Below are 25786 nucleotides of genomic sequence, written 5' to 3' on the forward strand. Positions count from 1 at the left end.
AACGGCACACTGTAGTCAGTGGGATTTTGAGGAACGATGAAAAGGTAGTGCACATTCCCCCTTGTTAAAACAATATAATGGCTGTTATACTGCAACAAATGTGTGTTATCCCCCGTGGAAGCCAAGCTTCTTACAGACAGGAAAACTTTCAAAATCTTAGCAGACTGTGAAAACTGAGTTTTTCTGTAAACAATAGGTGTGTACAGAAGTTGTTGTTGTGCTGCAGAAACTTGGGTCAGTCTGAAACTCAGGATGAATAAAGCTAAATAAACACTTGGATCTGTAGGGATACCTGATGCAGAAAGTTTTGGTAATAAAAAGAACATGTACTTTTCTCTGATCTACACGCAACAGACATTTTTTTTTTTTTTTTTTATCTCCACCGGAGGTAATCAGTCAAAACATTGTTGTGCTTTTCTTCCTGAGAGTAATTTCAATGTTTGCGTTCACAGTCAGATTTATGTCTTTTCCTGTCTTACACCAGCAGGCCTCTTCAGTTTTCTATGTTTCAAATAGTATGGATTGCCTCGGCTAAATTGCAATCTGTGCCGCCTGATTTGCCACAGACGCAGCTCAATACTAAACATCAGTCAACAATCAATCTAGCATTAAGGAAAACGAGACAGGCTCAGCCTGCCATCGCCGTTTGTTAAAACTGAACGGGGCCCGTGCTGTTTGGGATCCAAGCTTTATTTTTTTAAATGTAAATTTGCCTTTTGGCATCAAATTGCTCGATTAAATCATAATACTGTGGCTGTGTTTTTTCGATCATCATTATAGGCTCCTGGAAAATCCAAACATAATTATTTGTATTGCTGCTGTTGGAAGCTCATTCCAGTTTCTCTGCAGGTTTTGCTGTGCCTCCAAAGAGTCCTGGGCTCAGATTGTTTTGAAAAATCCATTAAAAGCAACAGGCAAATTTCTGAATTGACGAACACGATCAATCATTTCAAATATCCCATTTTTTTTCCTCACATAGACACAGTTGTTGTATTTGTGTGTTAAAAGATAATTTTATGAACAGATTTTGCTTGTTGAATCTCTTCATGTTTAAATAGCCAGTCATTGATCACTGCAATCATTCCTCCTCTCCATGGTGGCTTCCCATACTGTATATGACAAAATCCACAGTCCTCGTTTTGTGCAGAACTGCATATGAGCTCAGCAGAAGCAAATACAAGTTCATGTTCCTCCACAGGAAAACACAGTGAGAATATTGTGCTAAAAAGACTGAAACGTTGGAAGATACCCTTTTGATTAGGCTAACTTGGACAGTGTTGCATTAGCTTCGGTTGAACTTTATAATAATGTTTGTATGGACTGAAGACTAGGAATTTTGTCCTTTAACAGTTACTGCAGAGGTGGGCAACATCTTTTTTCCAGAGGGACACACATTGGACAATTGAAACTCGTAGTAAAGTCATCTGGTCACAGTTACAGTGGATCGAAATATCAGAAATTTGTATTGAAGAAAGAGAGAATCACTTCATTTATTTGAGGAACAGCAGTGTCTGTATTATATAAAAGTGTCAAGTAGCTCACTATGACAATCTTCATGTTTTTAAGATGCTACAAATTATATTCAGCCACAAAAAAAAAAATCATAAAAAGCCATCAGTTAAAACAGATGTATAGAGAATTGTTGTTGTGGAGATGTTACATGGTCTTGTCTAGTTGTTTTGGGGTAAATTGGCACTGCGTGCATCACTGCGCCCTTTGTTGGAATCAAGTTAAATAGCAGTACATACTCACTAGTCATTCGCCTCAAGATTCACCAACGTAAGCCTTCTATTGATTTTTTTTTAGGAGTTGTCGTGTTTCCCTTTGACAATGTTGCAGGCCGGATTGAAAAAGTCCACGGGCCGCTTCCTGCACTCGGGCCTTATCTTGCCAATATGTGGTTTACAGTGTAACGGATCAATTCATGATCAGTGTAGACAGGAAGGATAGACTTGGAAGAATCACAAACTCGTAAATTCAAGTAAAAGTGTGAAGTGATTGCGAAAGTAGAAACAGGCCTCATAAACAGCATGTTTATCTGCTTAATACATTTATATAAGCAATAAATACAGATATAAGTTCTGTTCAGCCAAGGCACCAGAATTTGTCAGCAAGTTGTTTAAAAAGATCTTATAAATCAGTGGGAGCTAATGACTCCTGAGAGGAAAAGCGAACAGACAAATTTAAGACTTGGGTTGGCAGTTTGATGGGTTCTGACTTTTTAATGGTAGAAATTAGAAGAAAAAAAATTTAAAACACTGGTTTAATCTAAAATTATGTAAAATAGGGCTGGTAAAGCTTTAACATTATAATCCATCCATTAGAGCTGGCCTCTTGCTTTTACTTCTTATGCATGTCCCCTCTCATATTCCTTTCCTCCTGTCCCCTCTGGCTAAATACTTCAAGAACTACCTAGTTGCCCCCTGGTTCCCAGAGGAGACCTATTTAAGCAAACACAGGAGGAGGATATATTGCAATTGGGCCAATGATTAGCAGATGTGCGTTGTTTGTCCCAGAATAAACCTTGAGGCTAGAGGGGTCAGCCCGAGGTTTACAGCTTCAGACTCCCGCTGTTAGTCACAGATGTAGCGTAATAAAGTGCAGAGCTCAAAGGGGCAGTTTACAGCGCTGATCAGCGTTGGCCTCCGTTCATCATATTCATAATCCAGTCACATGAAAGACATGTGGAGTCCCACTTTTATTCGATTTTTAAACATGAACCCCAATTTTCCTGTTTCAAAGAGAGCATTGGTTATATATATATATATATATATTTTTAGAGACGTGTCTTCGCCAACATTCTCCCTTATAGGCACACGCTTTACAAAGCTTGATTATGTTCTGTTGTTACGGTGTGTTTCTGATCTGTGTTTCAGGGCGGTCCAGGCATAAGGGGAGCCAGAGGAGACAGAGGAGAGCCAGGAGTGACGGTTCGTGAAATACACTTAAATTTTGAAACACTTCAATCTTCTGCTAAATCTTCAGGACATAATAGGCCTCAAAGAATATCTATCTTATACATGGTTGAGGCACCATGACGTAGCATGTACTGAGGTGGGGAAGTAGAAGCGGCCCAGGAGTTAACAGTATAGTTGGGTTGTCGAGACTGGATTTTGCCAGGCAAAGTTTTGGTGTGTGCTGTGGTAAGAAACAAGTGGGGGATATTATTCTAATTTCCAGGATTTTGTGGATAAATTCATTGAACTTTGAACCTTCTCCTATATATTTCTTGGATGAGATCTCAATCCTGACCCCTCAAGTTGAGCCTCGTGATTTCAGCTGTCAAAGTTCAGTCAGACTGACCTCTATGAGAGGCAAAAGAAAAAGGGTCAGTTCACAACTCACAGTAAGCACATCTCACCCTATTCAATGAAAATAATCATGAGCCTACAAGATTCATTTATACATTTTGTTTATAAGCTACACTTGCTGGTCCTCACCTCAACTTCCAAGGACAGAACAGTCTTCATCTTCTGTTTAACCTGCTAATTAGATGATAAAAGGAAAGAAGTTAAGAGTGTCAAAGAGCCTTTACAACAGCAGTTCACTCCATCCTCCAGGCTGAGTGTCAAGTACCCTTGGGCTGAAAGAAGAGGATATTTGGAAAAGCCTTTATCAGTTTTTCAGAATACCTCATTTTCTTTTTGGCTGCAGACTTAAGGCACCATCACTATCCTGTCTGTAACAGACTCTGCTCCAACAAACCCTGTTTTGGATGATTAGTGAAAGATATACTGTGGAGTTTGCATCTGCTGTAGTTTCACTATGGCAGCCTGTTCCAAACTGTTCCAAAGTATCCAGCTGTCACTCGGTACACGGCCGGATATGGTTGGACATTTCTTAATAACAATAATTTAGCTCCCATGAGTGTAATTCAATCTTAAATTTAAAAAAAAAATTTGTGAAGCTTTTCTGCTTTGAAAGATGCAGTGTGAGTCCTGCCACTTCTGCTCAGACATGCAGGGCTGTCAGTCAAGAAAATACGGTTGTTCATCTCAACCATGTGTCCCATTTGAACTTTGTTGAGTGACAGTGTATTGAGTGGACTACATGAAGTGGTCCACCCAGAACCCAAAACTTAGCACATTTAGCTCAAATCTCCCAAGAGGGAAACAAGGCCAGGATCAAGCTTATGCACAGCTTTCCCAGTACTGACTGTGTGTGTATGTTTGATGGGTTTAATTGTGTTAGTTCTGAAGTCAGATGTGGTTTTTCTGTCCTGCTGGCACATAGTACAGTACAGCCTATTAATACATGCCTGGCAGATCCCTCTTGTTTTAGCTCAGCAGCTCTTGTAGCTCTGCAGCTTCAGCCACGTTTATTTGAATGGTTGGATTAGGCCATTGTATGAGAGAAGCTCCTCCATTAACTCATTCATTTCCAATAATCCTTTTTGGTGCATTACTTATGACAGAATAAGTGCTGATACATGGCAAAAATAAATTGTTCAGTTATCCAAATAAATCTTTAAGTAATTTAAATTTCAGTCATCTTTCAATGGATTCAACTCTTCGGGTAGTTTCACATCATATTTCAGAGATATTCGTTATTTAGTTAAACATGACATAACACCCCTCACTCCTCTCTTTGTTTTTATTTCCACTCCAATCATGTACATCTGATTCCTGGTTTCTTTGATTGTTTGCACGGATAGGAAAGACATGAACCCGGTAACTGTAAGGTCGAACAGTAGAACAATAAATAGAGCCGGAGTGAAGATTACTTTGGCTTCTGCTGCCTCTGAGCCAACAAGCTACGAATGTTGCGAATCAGTGGTGGTTTGCAGGAATTTCTCTTTTGTGACTCCCATTGCAGGAACTCTATCTGCAGCTCTTTCACATGAATCAAATGAGTTGCCACACAAACTGATTATAGATGGATGGACAAGCGTCTAACTATATTTACTGCTGTATATGTCATTGTAGGAGCAGCCGGTGGTAGCAAAAGCCTCCAGGCATGTAGTAATGATGTTGACCTGAGGTTGTAGTTTTACCTTGATGGACATAATGTTGAAGGGCCTTTGAAAACATGAGCATACATTCATTAGCTCATGTATGTCAGCAATAGTATCAAATAAAACACATTAAAACATTTTTAAAGGGGTTTTTTTTAGTCAAAAGAAAAACTAGAACCATAAAGCTTAGCGCTCCAATTTAATTACAAATTAGTTAACTTTTAATTTACTCTGAATTAATGCTTATTGTGGCATTACCTGCAGTTAATAAATGTACCCTTATTGTAAAGTGTTACCAATGTGCTTAGATTTGTAGTTTATTAACCTGGAGGGATCAAAGGAAGGGTGCTACAATAATATGAAAAAAAATCGAGCAGACTAATAATGGCTCTTAAAACCTGGTTCTGATTCTGAGAGGTGGGTTGTGCCTCTTTGCTTCTCTTTCTCTGCTCTCTGTGGCTGAGCTGTTTACACATACTCCACCAGAGAGGAGGTGGAGGACATATTTGACCACATTGAAACCATTTATCAAACATTTGTTGAACAACTAGAACACAAACTTGCAGAAATGTCACATCTTCAAACATTCTGCCAATTCGATGACTGTCATTTTCACCACTGAACCAGTGTGTATTACACAACCATTAAGTGTTCAGTACACTGATATTATACATGTGCATGAAAGTCCATCTGATGTTGTAGTCTGTGAGTCTGAGACTGACGAGTTCTTCCACTGATCAACCAGCAGTATCTGTCTGGCAGAAAGTGTCACATCAGAAGATGCTGCAGATTGTTACGTTCATGTATAAAGCTTCCTTATAAATCAGCTTTTGTACTGCTGAATATGGCATTATGTTACACCCTCCTTAAAGTTTGCCGTTCTGGTCTGCAGGGTTGAGGAGGTCGCAAAACATTTCCATTCTCAAAAGGGGGTCACACATAACTGTTAAGATTTATTTGTCTTTAACTTTCTGTAGAGTGAGTCTAAATTACATGTCCTTTTAAGTTGCTCCTTTTGTTCCACATTTTGTTGTTTTCACAGGGACCACAAGGGCCCAACGGCAAAATTGGCTCATCTGGACCCCCAGGGCCGCCTGGTCCTCAGGGGCCCGGCGGGCTCTCCATTCAGGGACCTCCGGTAAGAATTTGCTTGTGTAATATCATATATTCAGGAGTACATTTCCACATCTGAGAAAATTCTAAAGTTTTATTATCTTCAAGCATCACTTATATATTAAATCATGATGGAAACAATCATTTAAAGTGTGCTTTTTGTCCTCTTGTTCCCATTTTCTGCTGTAATTTCACATTGTGTGTAGTTATGAAGGGACTTAACGTTAAGCTGTCCACCACCTGCCACTATAAACTGACAAATGTTGACATACGCTTCAATAGACTTCCAGACATTTGTAGGATCTTGTCCAAAGTACGCTAAAGCTGTTCTCTTCTGACTTGTGGCGGCCCTGCATATTATTAAGATAACTAATGTTGGCTTATCCCGTCCTCTGGTCAGCATCGGTAACATAGTGTAAGTCCAGCTGGGTTGCAGTGACATGGTTTGTTTTACAGGGTACTGCTGGGGAGAAGGGAGAGAGAGGAGAGATCGGTCCCGCTGGACAAATGGTAAGAACATTTCCCAAAAATTATTGTGATAGTAAGAAGTGTGTAATGGGGCTGATATGATTCCCAAAGTAGAACCCAGAGGGGTAACTATTTTCCAGCTTTTTAACTCTGATTTCTTCTTAATTAAAGTAGTATTGTGGTATAACAAACCCAGCTGTGTGTGTATGTGTATCTCTTGTTCTGCTCTGCGTGCATGTGTGGAGAATACAAATGAACTCTCCATCTATTATCACTGAGATACCTTGGTCCTCTCAGAAATGAAAACTTGTTGCAGTATAACAGCCTTTTCTGCAACTATAGTGTTATTGTGTATCTTATGTCCTAATAGTTCTGGAACTACACATCGTAAATGAATGAGAGAGCAGGAAGAGAAGGACAGGAGAGAGGGAAACCAGTGAGAGAGAGAGAGATAGACATGAATGTTGAACCAGCGCTGTGTGTGTGTGTCTGTCTGTGTGCATCTGATCTCATTGCATGCGTGGACTGTTTTGTTGAAGACACACTTGCACATGGACGCCTACACAGAGCAGTTTAATGGAATCATTGAGATGTGAATAATCATCAGCAACGTCTCAATTATTGGGCAGTGGACCAATCAAAGGTAATACTGAATTAATTTAATGGTGCTGTAGTAGGAGCTCTGGACATCAGCAAAGATAGAGTTATTGTTCCAGTAACTCTGTACCAGGAGAACATGTTATTTGCTAAGCAAAATTGTGTCATTAACATGTCTGTTAGAGCATTTGTGGTGACACTATTTTTTCTACAAATTCTGTAGGAAGTCTCTTAAAACATTCGTGCAAAACCTGCTTAAACAGTGTCTCTCGTCGGTCTCAAATCCAAATGTTGGGACTTCACCGCTGTAGCAAACTCGCTGCCATTTTGAGTGCGTTCCTGGGAAGTGTATAAATATTATAAGGACCGTCCAAACTGATAATTCATCCAGTTGACAAGGGGCCTCAAGCAGCCTTTCAGCAGAAAGTTCAGTCATAATGTTGTAGTTTATCAGTTACCGATTGATAAAACAAAAATAACTTATTATAAATATGTAAAACAATTACTCCGTTAATTAAACCGTTACCGTTACATGATGGTGAACACATCACAATACGTACCACTGAAGTCTGCCAGTGGGTGGATGTTTGGATTCAGCTGTACATGCAGAACAGCTGTTTGTTATTATGCTTAATTAAACCTCTGCTCAGGTTGAAGTTGGGTGGACTTATACAGGGAAACAAGGTCACCAACTCAAGGCACAAATAAGAGTTTTTGTTGGTCAATGGAACTCAAGCACAATCGTATGGTCTTATACTGACCCTTAAACCAAGTCTTCGCCTAAAAATTTAAGGATTTACGTGACGGTTCGGCTGATGGATGGACTTGCTCTTTGTAAACAGATGCATGCCCCCTGACATACACAAACTACTAAGAAGAGAACTAATCAGTGGGATTAAGTGAAAACACATGTGAGGGTGCATCCATTCGGTTGATCCAGAGTTTTGGGGCTTGAGTCTGTGCTATTTTCTGGTGAGTTAAATAGTTAATGCACCGTTGAGGAGTTCACAGGAGCTTGACAAAACTGCAAGAGTGCTCCCTGCCAGATAATTTTTCTAATTCTTCTCAATCAGTTTTGTCTGGTGACCTCATTACCGTATTTAAATTAGTATACGTCTTTTGATTAAAATGAATTCTGTTTTCTTGTAGATGTCACAGGAAACTTGTTTTGCAGAATCTATTTTCAGTGATTTATTGTTTGAAAGTGGAGAATGTGCCTGAAAGCTCTTTCAGCATCAACCCGCTCATTCCCGCCGGGTGAAAGTGGATCCTGATGCAGCACTATCTGCCCCACCGTCTGCAGCTCTGCCTGTTGGACAAATAGTGGCTTTTATCAAACCTATGAACTGGAAAAAAGAACACAAATACTGCCTTTTCAGTCTGCTGGCCAGGAGACTCTTTGAAAAAAAGTGATTATGGATCCTTTTATGAATTCAGTATTTATCCAGGTGCCTCAGCTATTGTTGAAGATGAAATGGCATGATTTACCAAATATATTCTCAATTTGGGAGCAATATTGATGTAATTTGTTGGCACCTAAAGTCAGATTGTTATAATCTTTTTTTGTAAAAACCTTTCATAGTCTTAGTTTTCCCGTTTTTATAATCCCATTTACATTTTTTCTTTCATTCTACAACAGTTTATGGGGATGAGAACTTTTAGAGAACGACTGGATAAACTCATTTTAAATTCATTACAACCAGATTTAGCTGCAGTTGAGCTCCATGTGGAGCTGACAGTGCAAAAGTTTAGAATTTAAGAGACAGCTCAGACAGAGCAAAAAGAAGCGCTGTTATTGTTTTTTTTACACCACTGAGCACAACTTGTTACAGTCACCAGTGATCATGTCAAACATATTGATCTGCCTTCAGAGCACACTGTACAATGATGGGATGGTAATTTTATCGTGGTTTCTTCCAACAATCCAATAGTACAATAATACTGCTTTAAATATTTTTGGGGTAAATGAAAGCCCGGGTAATAATTCTGATTCATTCCTCACATTCTTTGGAGTCAACAGGGTCTTTAATATTTTCCAAAATTTACAACTGAAGTGAGCAGGTGTTGATTATAGTGCTGATGCAGATAAACTGTTTTCAGCTGAAGCAGTTACAAAGAGAATTTGGTGTTATGCTGTTCATGAAAATTATAATAATAGTAATACCTTTATTTATGTAGCATTTTTCAAAACAATTTACTAAACATTTTGTACATTGATTTTTTTTTTTTTTTTAACAATAACAACAACATTACAGAATTGGTGAGTGATATTTTCTTTTTAATATGACCGGTTGGTATCATGTAAATGGAAAATAGTGAGGGCCCAAGAATGGAATCCTGTGCAACTTCATATTTGGTGTTGATTTATAATTTCCATTTTCCACACAAAATAACCCCCCCAAAAGATAAACAAGTTAATCTAAAACCAAACCTGAAATACCCACTCAGTTTATAAATTGTTCAGTTAAAGTACCTGTTTCACCATCTGGAGTAAAATGGTATGTTTACCAAAGTCAGCAGCTAAAATTAAAGTTAATTTAAAACTCCATAAGGATTGCAGCTTCTGTGCTGTGATCTGCCCTAAAACCCAATGGAAAGTTCTCAAGAATGAGGTGCTGAATAAATTCACCATAGACAGATTATGACAAGCGTTTCTTTTAGGACATAGGAATGACGTCAAGAGAGCAGGTGGAGTTCTTCATTTTTGCAGGAGTCTCAGTTACATTTTCATTTGTAAATGTATCAAAGGAGGTTCAGGAACAGCTTACACTGGGACAATAATCACATGTATGGTTGTTCCTTTGGGATTGTTATCCACTTGTGTTTACTATTCAGTAGGTTTGAATCAAGATTTTATTTTTCAGAGTTTGGTGACTGGTAGAACCTTTTAATTGTAATGACAGAGGAGGAACAACAGCCCCTCTCATGTGGCAAGAACAACTGATTTCTGAACGAGCTCACGGAAAACTGCAACACTTCTGGATGCAGCACTATCGAGCGCTCTCTTTGCCTGCATAGTCCTATTAATAAAAGCTGGCAGTGCTGCCCTGTGCTGCACTATGTTACTGAGCAATAATGTGTTTTGTCAGAGAGAGGAATATGAATGTGTGTGTGTGTGTGTGTGTGTGTGTGTGTGTGTGTGTGTGTGTGTGTGTGTGTGTGTGTGTGTGTGTGTGTGTGTGGCTCAGTGGGAGAATATTGTAGCTTCCAGGGCCCTGTTGTAATATACGAGGGACCACAGAGAATATAACAACTCTAAAGCATCAATTACCTCTCTCGCTCTCTCTCCCTTTTCCTGTTTCTCTCTCTCCGTTTCTTGCTGCAGTAAATACAATGTAACCTTGTCATCAGAGTCCCCTCCACCTCTGTTTCAATTTGACAGTGAAAAATGCAGCCGCAATGAATAGCAAAGAGTGTGTGTATGTATGTGTGTGTGTGTGTGTGTGTGTGTGTGTGTGTGTGTGTGTGTGTGTGTGTGTGTGTGTCCATCTTTCTCATCCCTCATTTTCATTCTGTTTATCAGCGTGTGGGTGTGTTATCAAGAAATTATTTTTGTTTTGTCTGTGGCAGAAATGTATGTGTGTGTGTGTGTGTGTGTGTGTGTGTGTGTGTGTGTGTGAGAGGTATCACACAATTCAGCCACACAAAAACACAGTCGGCTACCTTCACCCCATACCAGCTGTGCTGTTTAACTATACGTTTAAATGTGTACTTTGACGAGCAGTTGCAAACAGCACACTTACACTACACCTTACGGTTCAATATATTTTTGTGTGCGTATAGGCGTGTTTATGTGAGTGCAAGTCATATTTGTTGCGCTGCTACAAACACCTACACGCTTGCATGTCTAAAAAAAAAAAAACTATTTCTGTCTTATCCACTATTTATTTAGATGGCCTTTGACAATACATTTCACTGTAAGCTCTAATTTAGGTGTGCAGATGTTTGTGAAGCACTCAAAGTACTCCTATTTGTGTAAACGTGTACATTAGTGAGCTATAGCAAACGGCACACCTATGCCACACCTTACGGATTGATAGATAGTTTATGATAATCAACTTAGAATTTACAGTAGGCTATATCATGAAGGCTAATTCTGTTTTCACCACACTTCAACCTGGGAGCATTTGACTATGGCAATGAGCTTTCTTAATATATCAGTATTTACTGCAGTGCACCAAGGACTACACATGCAGGCAGGTGTGACATTCGTGTGAACTAAATCAGGAGTAGTGAACGTTATACGTGTGCACTCTATCAATATGTGTGAACTAAAGCACCAGCACAACACCTACGCTACGTGTGTTACGCCTGTGAGTCTATGTAAATATTAGCCATGCATAAGTAGGCGCTAGTGAGGTGTTTAGCGATAATTGGCCGAATCAGTTACATTACATTACATTTAGCTGACGCTTTTATCCAAAGCGACTTACAATAAGTGCATTCAACCATTAGGGTACGAACTCAGAACAACAAGAATCAAGAAAGTACAATTTTCTTCAAAAAAGCCAAACTATAAAGTGCTATAAGTAAGTGCCATTTAAGTGCTACTAAAGTGCTACTTTTTTCTTCTTTTTCTTTTCTATTCAAGGTAAAGTCGGAAGAGGTTTGTTTTTAGTTTGCGGCGGAAGATGTACAGACGTTCTGCTGTCCTGATGTCATTGGGGAGCTCATTCCACCATTTAGGAGCCAGGACAGCAAACAGTCGTGTTTTTGTTGAGTGTTTAGCTCGCCTAAAGGTGTCATCTGCACAGTTCATAGGCGTGCATGGGCTTTTGTGTCTGTGTGTGTGTCTGTGTGTGAATAATTGAAAATTGTTCTCTCTAGATCTTCTGCAGTTGTTTATGGTTGCCCCTCTGAGACCCCTCTCTTACTCAACTGCTGGGCAGTAAGAAACTGAGCTGTGTGTGTGTGTGTGTGTGTGTGTGTGTGTGTGTGTGTGTGTGTGTGTGTGTGTGTGTGTGTGTGTGTGTGTGTGTGTGTGAGAGAGCGTGTGTGTGAGAGCGTGTGTGAGAGAGCGTGGGTGTGAGAGCGTGGGTGGGCATATCTGTGGTTGTTGTCCTACAGCAAAGCGATCCCAAGACTAATGTGTTGAATCAGAATCACTTGCACAGTTCAGAACATTTCTTTCTTTGGCTCATGTTATTCTCCGTTTCTTATGTTGTAGACAGCATTTGTTAACAAATGATAGAATACTCTAAATTCTTGATAATTCAATACTGAATATTCAGTTGGTGTTTATTGAGTCCTTAAAGTCGTGACAGACAATTTCAGAAAAGGTTTTCAGTGAAACTAAGACAAGAATATTGTCTTGTTTCAAGTATTTTCTAAGATTATGGTTCATTTCTACTGATAATTTTTTATTGTTAAGACACGTGCATTTGTACATTTCAACAAAATTATTGTACTAGTGTGACTACCGCTGCTGCACAGGCCCGTTAGAATGATTGAGATTTTCAGGACTTAGTTTCAGACAGAAATGACAAACTTGTTGCAGTATCTTCCTGAGTCTCTGTGTTTTGTGCAGATTTTGGAGGCTTATATTCCTGCTCCACGTGTTTGTTGAAGTTTGTAGATATGTGACTGAAAGCGACAGGAGAGATATTATTGCAGATGTCTTGGGAGAACGCATATAAGCCAACATCTGAACAGCGGCACATCATTAATCATAAGAGGCCCGTCCTCCGCGACCCCGTCCTGTAATTTGTAGAACCTTTAACAGTGTTAACTGTCCTGTTTTATGAGTGCTCCACTAATGCTGAAGTGCAGACATAAATCACCTCAACACTTAATCTATGGCTGTATTTTGGAATTGGCTGTGTGCGTTGACCTGCACAGAGGTGGATGAAGGGGAAATGGGGCAGGAGATGGAGCAGCAGGGTCGCCTGCTGGTGTAAAGATTGTCTGCATCCCGAGGGTTAGAAGGTGGTTCTTTCCACAAATCAAATTTATGTCCAGTGCTGTCAAAGCATCGTTGAGTAAGACAGCAAACCCTTAGCGGTTCTGACCTTTGGTTGAATGTGTCTATGTATATTAGTTATTATGAGACATTTATGAAAAAAGACCCTGCATGTTTTACTGTATGTGATTTGGCAAATGAAATTACTTTTAAAAATGACAGGTTCTGGACTGTAATGAATAAATGAGACAAATCTGCAAGCAACAAGAATCTGATCTTGAAGGACTGATTGATTTGTTGTTGTGGGCCTGTAAAACAGTGGACATCAACAACAACCAAGATGACCATATTATTAGTTTGTATTATTAGTATGTCGTTCCACATTTTGAACTTGAAACATTTTAAAGTTTTCAGTTCCCCTATTAGATATTTCATGAGGAATACCCGCTTTTTGTGGCTGAAATAAACACTAAAAGGTTTGTATTAGCAGCTTAAATTGTGTTTTTTTGTGTGTCTCTTTTCAGATCCCCAATAATTGTCCAACTCATAGTTTTAATGTTTTATAACCTCACTCTGTGCTCAGTGATTCAAACCTGTGTGTTTGTGTTCTGTTTAGGGGGTTCCTGGAAGTCCTAGCTCACCTGGTAGAGACGGCCCCCCAGGAACAAGGGTAAGATACTGGACCAATATCACCTCTACTGGTTACTGTGACACCGTGGGCTTTGGTGGTCCTTGGGAATATACAGTATAGTAAAGAGATTTTCTGACACATTTATTTTAACTACAGTAGATACAGTATATGTTGATGGGAGTAAAGATGAAGACAAAAAAACATTTTTAATTTAGTTTGGAGTTAAATAGTGTAAAACTACATCTTTAAAGGGGGAGTTAAAGGCAGTTATAATTGTGTAAATGTTAAAAAATGTACCACTGATAAGATAATAGGTAGGTAGGTAGGTAGGTATATACTTTATTAATCCCCGAGGGGAAATTTTTTAATAAATATAATTTAATAACAGACATATCTGATGTAGTTATGATAATAGCATATCTGTCTGCTGACTCGGCCAATAATCATTAAAGAAGATGCTCTAATATAAAAAAAAATTATAACAGTTTTGAGAAAAGATACAGAGGTTTTTTTCCCTCCTAAATCCACACAGCAAAATGGAGAAAATGTGGAAAAATAATAATTTTGAATGATAGAAAATATTAAGCAAACATTATATATAATCAATGGACTGCATTAAAAAATTAGACCATAAAAAATATAACATTTGTATCATCTTTATTCTTATTTTAGCTGACTTTTTAGATCTAATTTAAAATACAGATATAGTTTTCAAATTTTTTTTTGGGTGAAAATATTTGCAGTGTTTTTCCAGCTGTTTGCAGGATCTGAATGCCCAGCTGTGTTTGTCTGTTTGGTTTTATGTCTCTTCATAAAACCAAACATCTCTTGTCCAGTTGTTGAAAACAGTGTAGTGTGTGGGTTTTGAACACAACATTCACGGTACATGAGATCCCATTCACGAAGGCTCTGTGATACCAGCTGGCTGTCGTTGATGCTAACAGTGGAATCAGACCTTACAATGCCCCACTGGGCTGTAAATACCAAAACAAAATCGCAGTCAGGGAGCAATGTGTCGGCAAGCAGAAAATGGAGGCTTTGTCCAAATATGTGAGATGATAACAGAAGAGTTGGGTCGTGGCCTGCCTCCTGGAGAGGTGAAAGACTCTGCACGTAATCAATCTGCTGTGTCTCCGTTGGCTGACAGACGCTCGTCCCCTCAGTGGTAGTTGTCAGAAGTTGTTCATAGTTTTCAGACCTGTCATGTGGTCTCTTTCAGGACACTTGTATGTTGGCAGGAGTTTATTTTCATTGGCCAGAAAGGTTTGGAGTTCATGAACTTTTTGATTTTGGTTTGATTAAAAGAGCCAGTGACAACCTCTCCTTTGTAAATTTACACGTGTATTATTATATTTATCTGATTCCAGCACCACGTTTTTATTTAACATCTTGGTCAATTTAAAGCAGCAGTGTTCCGAAATGTTTCATTAAGTGCCAACTGACCATGAAAGAAACTGTTGGGAAGGTTTTTTTCTGTTCCCACCACACGTGAAAGACTACAATTTTGCTGATCAGACATTTTCTAGGTATTCGAAGTCTGGCAGACGTTAAGCAACAGAACCATGCTGGCCTGAGATCGTGTCACTTTACATATTTCCGTACCAACTCAAATATTTCCCTTTGTGCATTTGACTTTCATAAACAGTGTGTCCATCAAACTCCCACTTTACTGTGAGTGTGTATGCAGTGGAGATGGATACATAATCACACAGTATTGTAGAGGTTCTCAGCTCTGTGTACAATTTAACCCTGCACTCGAGCTAAATTCTGTTGACATGGTTTCTTCCAATGTTATTTTTGCCTCAGGACTTTAGTAACTTCATCACTGATGCTCATTTTGATACCTAATGTTTGACTAACTAAAGTACAGTAAATGTATTTTCTTGCCAAAAGGCCGCTGATGTAAAAACACCATCATTTACATCAAAGAGAGTGCACCTTATTTTACTGTTTTTAATGCATTTGTACACAGCAGTAAAGTCAGGTCATTTCAGATTTATTTATATAACACATTAAAACCAAGGTGCTGAACATAATTAAACCGAATTCAAAAAGTCAAATAGACTTGATCAGAGTGAAAAATAAGCAATAAAAAAAAGTTAAATAAAAAAATCATTGGTATAGAGGTTGATGACATGATATGGAGGGGAAGGTTGTTCCAAAGCTTAGGAACTACAATAGAGAAAGTGTGGTCGACACAGGTAGTTGAGCAGCACGAGAGCTGCCTTTAAATGTGGATGTAGAATCACAGTACTTCTGCTAAACACCACTGTCTCCAAGAACTCAGACTGTTTGACTAAATGGCAAGATTTAAACTTAAAAAAAAAAAAAAAAGTGAGCAGGCTTTGTTTTTCACAGCTGACCTTTTGACCTGTTATAGTAGGAAAAGCGTTACCAATAACATTGTCACTGGTTCTGTTCTATTCAAGTGTGTCAATAAACAGTATGACAGTAAGCGAACATGAAGAACACCAGGGCCTACATGTAGACTAATGTAATTATTGAGGATAATTGTGTAAAATCACAAATCAGGGAGCAATTTTAGCTGACATCAATTGGGGAAGACAGTTTATAGACAGCAATATAGAAATATGACTTTAACTAAGTGAACAGAATAACAGGCCTTTGAAAACAAATATTAACCCACAATGCTTATGCTACATGTTTGGGTTGCCATTTAAAGGGGATTTAGATCAGCAACTACTCTGGATCATCCAGTGTGTACAATAGAGGACAGAGAAATCAAGTCTGACTAAAAGTGAAAAGCAGAGTTAGATGGGTTGAAACAACAGTAACCGTCTCTTGAGTTCATTATTTGTCCGTAACAGAGAAATGGAACAAGGAAAGCCATAAATCTTGATTATATCTTTAGTTATTTTTTCAACTGGGGACCAAACTGAGTAGATCCAGGTTTTCCACATGATCCAGCCTCATAAAAACCTACTAACACTCCTGCCCAGGCCATCATTTTGGCTCACACATGTATTATTTGAGAGATACTGATGACTTGTAAATTATCCAACATCCAAATCATGCTTCACAGCCTTGCATGCAAACTTTAAAATGAGTACAGATTTCAGTCCTGTTGAAAGAGGTTACTCAGAGAACCTGCTCAATTTGTTTGTTTGTAAAATGTGTTTGACATTGACAAACGACTTTTTGGAGGATCTGAGGCCTCCTCCGGAGTCCCATCAGTTGGTTGACGAGGATGAGTATTTACTGTTTGACACCAGAGTGACTCTCGCTGAGGAGTTTTCTGATGTCACACACTGGCTCGGCGTCTTCAGAAAAGCTTGTGCAGATTTTGTGGTGCTGTCACAAACTTGGTATGTTCATTTGGAAGGTGAAGGTTTGCATAAGCTTGATGCTGCTTCGGCGACAGCAGGTTGGAACACCACAGGGGAGTTTCCCCTTCTGTCTAACATGCTGTGTCTTCATATGTGCTAGATTCTCCACTTCTTTAGTAGTTTTTATTGTATTTAGTTGATAGTTATCTCCTCACAGAGGCTAAAATGAAGACTGTATAAGACGTGTCCATGCTGAAAGGGCACCAGCCTCATTGTGTCACCACAACGTTCGACAGACATCCAAACTGAAATTAAAGGATTAGCTGAACTTCAGGTTAAACTGTTTTCCAGAAGAATCCATGTTGAGCTTCCAAACGGTGTAATATTACCACTGAATTTGTTCAATTTAAATGACCCATAAATACTAAAATAAAACAAAGGCATCATCATGTTATTATATATCGTATTATTATGTGTCATACATTCAGACAAAATAGTTCTGGTGCTCCTGAAATGAAAGCTGCAGTTTCATATTAATGTTTTTTTTGTTGTTTTTTTAAACCACAGCATCATGGAGAAGACATTAAGTGGTAGAGGAGTTGCTTTTAAACACCTCAGAGCCAACCAGAGTACTGATTGTGTAACAGTCAGGAAGAATGCACCTGTGTTTTGTATAATCTGTCTGAAAGCATCAGTAAAACCAAACGTAAAGGCAGATTTTTAGTGCGTAGGGTGACTGGCAGAAGCAGCATATTCAATAGCTATTAATTATGGGTTTCTTTAGTTTAGTTTCTTTAATTGCATGAGAAAATAACAGTGTCCCTATCAGTTTCATCTGGAGACTTTCAAGAAATTCCTCAAGCAAAAAAAAAAAGCTTGACCTACAATTATGAACACACCTAAAATGTAATACACAGAATGTATTTCACTTTCATTTTTTCAGGGTCTGCCAGGTAACAATGGACCACAGGGACAACAAGGACCCCCCGGACCCATTGTAAGTCTGTTTTATTATTATTCTCAGCATTCTTTTGTCTGAAAAATTCACTCTGATCCTTCTGCTTCCAGTCACCTTCCTGCTCCATCTGTGTCTTTCTCCTGATGGCTGTCTTTCTCTCAGGGCACACCAGGAGCACCAGGAGCTACAGGATCAGGTGGGCCAGGAGGGCCCCATGGGGATCAAGGACTTCCTGTGAGTAAAAATGATTTTTGTTTTATTTTGATAAGATTGATCTGATACTCCATTTGTGAAAGAACTTAACATTGAAACATAAGTGGCATATTTGTTGTGAGGGCTGAGAAAATAGAAAATTATTCTGTTGTTTGACCTGAACCGTATTAAGCAACCCTCACACAAACTAACATCTGGAGGGTTTAGTAAATTTAAGATGCCTGTGGTGTTGACTGACTGACTGATAACTAATAATACATTTTATTTGTATAGCATTTTTCAAGACACTCCAAGACACTTTTACAGGTTAAAATGATCAAGACAACACAATAAATGTATAAATCACACAACAATCACATTAAAATAATAGTAAAACATTAAAAGCAGCTTTAAAAAGGTGGCTTTTCAGTTGTGATTTGAATGTGGCCAGATCAGTGCAGTCTTGGATGAGTTCGGGGAGGCAGTTCCAGAGGGAGGGGGCAGCCATGGAGAAGGCTGTCGCCCCAGGTCCAATGCTTGGTTCTGAGCAGTGGGGACAGAAGGTTGGCATCAGAGGAGTGGAGGCTGCGGGAAGGAGTGTGGTGGTGGAGCAAGTCGGTGAGGATAGGGGGGGCCTGGTTGTGGAGGGCTTTGTGGGTGAGGAGAAAGACTTTGAACTGGATCTGTTAAGGGATGGGAAACCAGTGGAGGTTATTCAGGACAGGAGTGATGCGATTGCGGGAGTTTGTAAACAGGTGTGCAGCTGAATTCTGGATGTACTGGAGTTTGTTCAGTACTTTGGATGATGTTCCATGTTATTGCAGTAATCGAGGCTGGACGTGATGAAGGCATGGGCCAGTCCCTTACATAATCCATGCAGGAGACTTTGACATAACTTATCCACATTAAAAATTAAACAAGAGGACATGACCTCTCTCCTACTTCCTCATTTTCTCCCCATGATGCCTCCCTGAATTTAAAGAACAACCTCAGAGCTGCATCACATAAAGTTACAGATGTGCTGAAAGATAACTTTGTTGTTTAGTTTTCTAAAAGGAACTCCTGCTTTCAGGATTGTTCGTTTTTGTCCTATTCCACTTCATAATGTCCCTTCTCCTAACTGGAAGCAGCCTGTTAGCATTGGGAGCAGAACGTAATAACAACTCAATCATTTAGTCAATTAATGTTACTACAGTCATGAGGGTAATTGTTTGAGATGATCCAAAACAGAAATCCTGATGCATTTACTTCATAAGGTGATTTTTTTTTTTTTAAGGAATAATGAAGGAAAACCGTAGTATTATGGTTTGGCTTGAACTTTTCAAAAGTAGAATGAGTCAGATTTTGTTTAGCCCTTCAAAAAGGAAAAAAGTTGTGCAAGTGACACAAGCAGAAGCGCAGACAAGGATGCTGAGGCGAAGATGTTGGGATCCAAACTTTGTGTAATGCGAACAGGAACAGATGATACCGTGATGCCGGTGACAGCTAATCTAGCCTGGGGTCAGCTCTGCAGGCCAGCAGCAAGTTTGGCTCAGAGAGTGGAGCTATAAATCACTTACTCTCTCTCCAACTCACACACATATAAACAAAAACCAGTGAAAGATCCCATCTGCCTATTCCCTGAGATGGAGAAGACAAAAACACCCTTATGAATGATTGTACATGCAGCTAATGCATAAGCAAAACAAAGTAATCTCCCTTTCCTGGAGTTCAGTCTATTATTTAACTTCTTAAATTTTTAGTTTCAAACTTTAGCTCCACATTAAATTATGAATTCAGTCCCTGTTCTGCCCCCTGCAACCCTTTGCCAGCGCTGCAAGAGAACACTTTTCTTTTTAAACAAGTTGTTTTTATTGCAGCCAGTTAAATCTGCAGGGAAATTTAACATTTTGCTTCATTGTGACACAACTGACCTTAAGAAAACGGCGAGTCCCACATATCTCTCTCGCTAGGCTGAGAAATTAGTTGAAGGGCAGTGAGTTTATGCCACTGAAGGCAAGATAGAGTGTAAAGATGCAGAGCAGCAGCTCTTCAATTGCTCTCTACAGATTCTTGACCTGAGCATCTGTGAAATCCCAATTGCTCTATTTTAGGAATGACATGATGCATCTGGAAATGTAATGCTCCATCTATCAAGACACATAAAATGTTATAATAGAGACAGAACAAAACATTTTGATTTGTAGCCTACTCTAAAGATTATGTAAGAAACTCAATTTGGTTTACTGTTAGATTGTCCCACCGCAGTTGTCACCAGGTTTACTTACAAGTCCACCAGATCATTGTAGCTCTTGGTAATGTCGTGAGTGAGACCATAAGTGTCTGACTGGATACTATTTCTTGAAAGTGGTTTCCAGTGACTCATCCTCCTGAGTTTTTTTTTTTTTTTTTTTTTTTGCTTGATTTGGTAGTGAGTGGCCTTAGTTATGACATAAAAATCAACAATCTTGTGACTGTTTTATCAGTTCACATTTTAAGTGCTGGCCAAGAATAAATCCATCGTAAGTGTACTTTCCTCAGCAGATAAACTAAAACGTTTTGAGTGAAAAAACACATTGGACAGAGCCTACATTTCCAGGGCATAATGTTAAGACCGTTTTGATTGAATAATAATAGAAATCAGATTTATATGAGGGATATTCCTGGCTTTCTTGTGCTTTTTGGCCCCCACATAGTTTCATTTTGCTTTCCCATGTCACTCTGATAAGATAGAAGACATTTATGTGCCCAGGAAGATTCACCAGATCCAGAAACACACATAGAAGAGATCCAGAACGAGACATTTATTGTCGAGACCTCCACTCCAATTCAGCAGCTGTGTCAAATATTGGCAAAGACTTTCTATCATCTGCAATATAATGCGCTTTTGATATTCCAGGCCTACACACACACATTTCCTCTATCCCTCTCTCTACCCACCCTAACACACCAACACGGCCAGTCAGTCAGTCGCTGGTCAAGGACATGCTTCCACCAAGATAAACAAGCCTTTATTCAAAAGCTGTAACAATATCAAACTGAAATTCATGATATCAGCGGCCCATGGTTCTGTGCTCAGGAAATATTTGTCTTTTATTTGCCTCTGGATTACAATGCGTTACACTGTGATATGCACAGGCTTGGCAGGTTTGTATGTGTGTATTGTGGTCAGATATGCATCTCTGCTTTACAGCGTTGACGTTAGCAGAAAGCCAGCCCATCCAAGGCGCAGATGTCACTGTTTGTTTGCGGGCACTAACATTGGGGCCCGTGTGTATATGTTATCTTTAGGACACAAAGAATTTTAAATGTATATAGATATAGTACTGACTGTTAGATCAGTTTACAAAAGAGATGAAGAGAAGGAAACATGGAGAGTAATGGGGTGGGGACATTAAAGGGGAGAGAGAAAGAGGGATGAGCATGGCTATTTGTGAGGATTTAGCTCAGTCGGCTGTTTATTCTCCTCCTGTGCTTTTATGTTCCAGGGTCCTGCTGGTACCAAAGGCGATAAGGGAGAAAGAGTAAGTCACTCCACTCACACACTTGAGCCACCATTTAGAGAAAATCAAATTTTACTGCTCCATTTTGCAGTGGAAATTCAGTTATTTCTGCTGAAATAAAACTCTCGACAATTACTCACTAATGCTTCACACCCTCGTTTTGAAGAAATTGCATTACTCTCCAGTACATAGCCACTGTTTCCTGTTGGTCTTCTGCACAAACATTCACTTTATTTCTCTTTCACTCCCTCAACCTCGTTTAAGGCACACCAAATCAAATCAGTGTGCATGGTTGAAATTTGCGGAGCAGGGTATGTATTTTTGCTGACACAGTAGCGAAGCCATCACTGCCGAGGGCTTGAGAAACACACAACTTGCCAACTTGAATCGAACCTGTAATTCCTGTTTCTGCTTCATTTTATCAACTGTTGGAGACATTTATACGTTGCTGCAGTTAATTTTTGCACAAGACTCAACATGCAATTGTCTGAAAAAAATACCTGAGAGGCGTTTTTTTCCTTGGTGTTGTAGATTTTAGCAAGTGAGGTGGCCAAGTTGTGAATTAAGCGGGTCAGAGGAATCTGAATATGATCATGTGGTGTGCATCTACCCTCAAACTCATTTCACAGTCCCAAAATGATTCATGCAGCAATATCTTCACTGAGCGGGGAAAAATGAACATTTACTGCAAAGCTTTTTCCCCTAATATATTTTTGCTACGTGCACAGTAATAAATGTCATATCATACGACTGTATGATGATGATGATGATGATTGCAAGGTAAAAGAGAATACTGCCAGCTATTGAATTCATAACAAAATGGTGGTTCAGCAGAGACTCACCTGGACTTTAAGCAATTGTTCTTTTAAATATTACTGCACATATATATTATATTAAAAGCTTCATATCAAGTCAGACATCTAACAAATAAGAGTCTAGTGCTTATTGAATAACTAAATAAATATATTTTCAATGGAATAACTTTTTTTATTGCGTATTTAAGTGATTTTAGTATTGAACATCTTTGAATTAGAGGACTTGAGAAAAAAATCATTTAAGAAATGAGCTGGGAAAACCCAACTTTTAGTTTCTTATAAGGGCCAACCTGTAGAAACACTGGATCCTACATTTCCCATAATGCACATCAAAAGTATCTTTTATTAGACCTTACCAGGGTCATCAAATCAAACTTTGAAAGTTTCTCCAGAGCCGAAGAAGACATTGTGCAACTGTTATTACAGGCTAAGAAGCAAAACTAATGAACTACATGTGTAAAATCTGCAGTTTCCCTTTAGCATTTAAGGACTTATAACTAATGTCAGCAGTTCTCAACTGGTGTGTCGCAATCTAAAAGTGGGTTGTGGAGCCATTTTGAGTGTGGCATGAAGGTGTGTTTGTGATAAATTAAAAAAAAAAAGTCTGAATCATTTGAACATTTGTAAACAAGTTTAGGATTTGCAAAGTCTGCCTTTTTATATCATACAGTTCAGTTTAAATTATTGAGACTTGATGAGCATCGCAAGTTTAAACTTTGTTTTGAAAAGCATATACAGTATTCCTGTAGTTTAAGATAAGAATTGCTTTTTATTCTTTGGGGGTTTTAGCCTGTTACTCTTTTGTTGCACTTTTGTTTATTTCATGTTTTTAGCAGTGCATGACAGCACTGTGTTTTACTGCAACATTATTTGAGAAAAATATTTAAGTGGCTAAACATTTTGGGGTTATGACAAAGGAAAAATGGGGTTCCCGAAGGTTAGACCAGTTGAGAACCACTGACTTAAGTCATTTGATTTATATAAAAGCCCCAAATACTGATCGTTCATATACTCATTTATTGTTGCACTCATTTTAAATTAATACTGCACTCCAAAACATTCATGATTAAAAACTAAGGTATTGCAGTGTTTGATCTATCCCTCTGAAATCCCAGTAAAAAGAAAGGACCTTAACTCTGTGGTCTAATAAAGACTGCAACAATTCAGTTTTATAAGTTTTTTTACACATTTCTGACTGCTAATTTCAGCCGCAGTAGAAGAAGTTGCTTTAAAATTTGTATTTGAAGCACTGTCAAAGTCACCAGAGTTAGGCCTAAATATTTAGTGTAATTATGTTTTGATGTATTAAGCAGTTTACAAATCTCTCTCTTGCTGTTTTGGCCAATATAAACATAGCAGCATCAGTGTGGAATAGAGGTGGAGTACGTTCATTAAATAACCGCCCACCAATTTATCAAGCACTGGTGTGGAAGCTTATGTTGCTGCAGTTGCCCAAATGGAAAAATGGTATCAGTTTACTGTGTAAAATCAAATCCTAGGAGCTCTGTGTTTCTTCTCTAGGGCGATGTGCAGTCCCAAGCTGCTGTCAGAGCTATTGCACGGCAAGTGTGTGAACAGCTCATCCAGAGTGAGTAATCAGTGATATTTGCACATCAACTCAAACATGTACAAAGTACAATTTCTTGGTTGAAAATGATTCTTCTGACCTTTATTGCCTTCACTTCCTTGTTTTCTTCTAATTTGTCATAAAACATAAAAAAAAACAGAAACCAAAAAGCCCCTCAAAATGTCAAGAAGCTAACTCTAAATCTTTTTGTCCTCTTCCACCTCTTGCAGGCCATTTGTCTCGTTATAACTCAATCCTGAACCAGATCCCAGTCCAGTCGGAGGTGTCAGTCCGAACAGTACCTGGACCACCTGGAGAGCCTGGCAGGAGAGGCCTCCCAGGTCCTCAGGGGGAGCAAGGCCCAACTGGGAGGCCAGGTTTCTCCGGTACTAACGGTCAGAACGGCCGACCGGGTGAGAGAGGTGAGACAGGAAGATGTTTAAATATGAATACAAACATGGCTGTTTACAGGATTAACAACTCAAGAGGCAGCTAGAGGAAATTACACCTAACAATTTCCACTTATATCCATTTTTCTCTCTCAAATACTGACGGATCATCAGTGCTTCGCTGTCCGTGTCTGCATCCTCCACAACAGCGAGAGCCACAGTCGTTGATGAAATTTCTTAAAATATGGCAGAAATGTTCAAGTGGATTCAACAGTAAACTGATCAGATTTTGGTGGTCAAATGTCAAAGGTCATAGTGACCACATGTCCACCACATTTTTGTGAATGCAATTTTTCAGTAACACCTTGAGGGAATATTTTAAAACTAGGCAAACACGTTTTGGTTTACTCACGAAAAAACGTATTACACTTTTGGGGTCAAAAGGCAAAAGTCAAAGGTCATTTTGACCTTACCAAATACATTTGTGGCAATAACTCAAGAATTCATGGGCTAATAACGACAAAATTTCACACCATGTCTAAGTGATAAAGTATTGACATTTCATCTCCAAAATGTTAAAAGGTCAACTTCACTCTGACATCATCATTCAACACCATAACTCAGGTAGAGAAGGTGAGATTTTGGTCATATTTTGCCTCTGGTCATAGTTGGTGACTCTAGTCTTCGGTGTCCACTTTGAAACTGCTGTGATCATATAAATCTTCTGTGCTGTGGGATTGAAGATTTGTGTGAAGCAACCATATTTTTTTATTATTATTATTATTTTTTTTAGCTTCTTTGCAGCAACACTGTCTATTCTATTGGCTTTATCAGCTATCAGCTTTTTTGGCCAAGCATGTGACCACCTCAAGGGATTCCTTCAAAGTCTTCCCCACATATATTTTATAAGTTTGGGCAGATATTGATGTCAACTGTAGCTTTACTGGTTGGCGGAGGCATACAACCGTGAGGCAGTAATTCTAATTGTATTGGCATCAGAGGAAAACATTTTGGTATTTATTTCAGACAGTAAATTAGTGGTGAGACAGATGTGGCAGAAATTGAATCAAGCCTTTTGTGGCTCCAGAGAGAGATGAACACGTTTTATAAATTGCCTTAATTGTTGTCACTTGAGGCTGCATAGGTTGGGACTCAAGATTAGTTTGCAAGTAAAGAAAAAAATCTGGAAGTGTAAAATGATGCTTTTTCCATGTCAACAACATAGGGTAAAAAAGAACAGAAAAGAAATGGAAAATTTAAACAAGAACTTCTCCATTGCTTGTTTGCTGTATTTCGTGGTTTCTGGCCTACAAACTCACAGTCAATGTCAAATCTCCCAAGAGGTTCAGTCCAGGCCAGAAGACAATAACTCCAATATCCATGAGGTCATTCCCCGCCACGAGCCTTTCGAGGAGAAACAGCCTTTATGAGGCT

The 25786-nt window shown here is 38.9% G+C and overlaps 1 protein-coding gene across 1 annotated transcript in view; it reads left to right on the plus strand.

Moving 5' to 3' along the window:
• col14a1a (collagen, type XIV, alpha 1a) overlaps window positions 1-25786 on the plus strand; it is a 128101-nt gene that overhangs the window by 96315 nt on the left and 6000 nt on the right. Inside the window, exons 37-45 of the mRNA XM_069143154.1 lie at window positions 2877-2930; window positions 5997-6092; window positions 6524-6577; window positions 13648-13701; window positions 17893-17946; window positions 18070-18141; window positions 21567-21602; window positions 23918-23984; window positions 24194-24385. Of these exons, the coding sequence (XP_068999255.1) occupies window positions 2877-2930; window positions 5997-6092; window positions 6524-6577; window positions 13648-13701; window positions 17893-17946; window positions 18070-18141; window positions 21567-21602; window positions 23918-23984; window positions 24194-24385 (679 nt within the window). The remainder of the gene's footprint in view (window positions 1-2876; window positions 2931-5996; window positions 6093-6523; window positions 6578-13647; window positions 13702-17892; window positions 17947-18069; window positions 18142-21566; window positions 21603-23917; window positions 23985-24193; window positions 24386-25786) is intronic.

This window comes from Embiotoca jacksoni, unplaced genomic scaffold (assembly GCF_022577435.1).
Source record: "Embiotoca jacksoni isolate LCO1_2020_lvr unplaced genomic scaffold, fEmbJac1.0.p SCAF_11, whole genome shotgun sequence".
NCBI classification, from domain to species: domain Eukaryota; kingdom Metazoa; phylum Chordata; class Actinopteri; family Embiotocidae; genus Embiotoca; species Embiotoca jacksoni.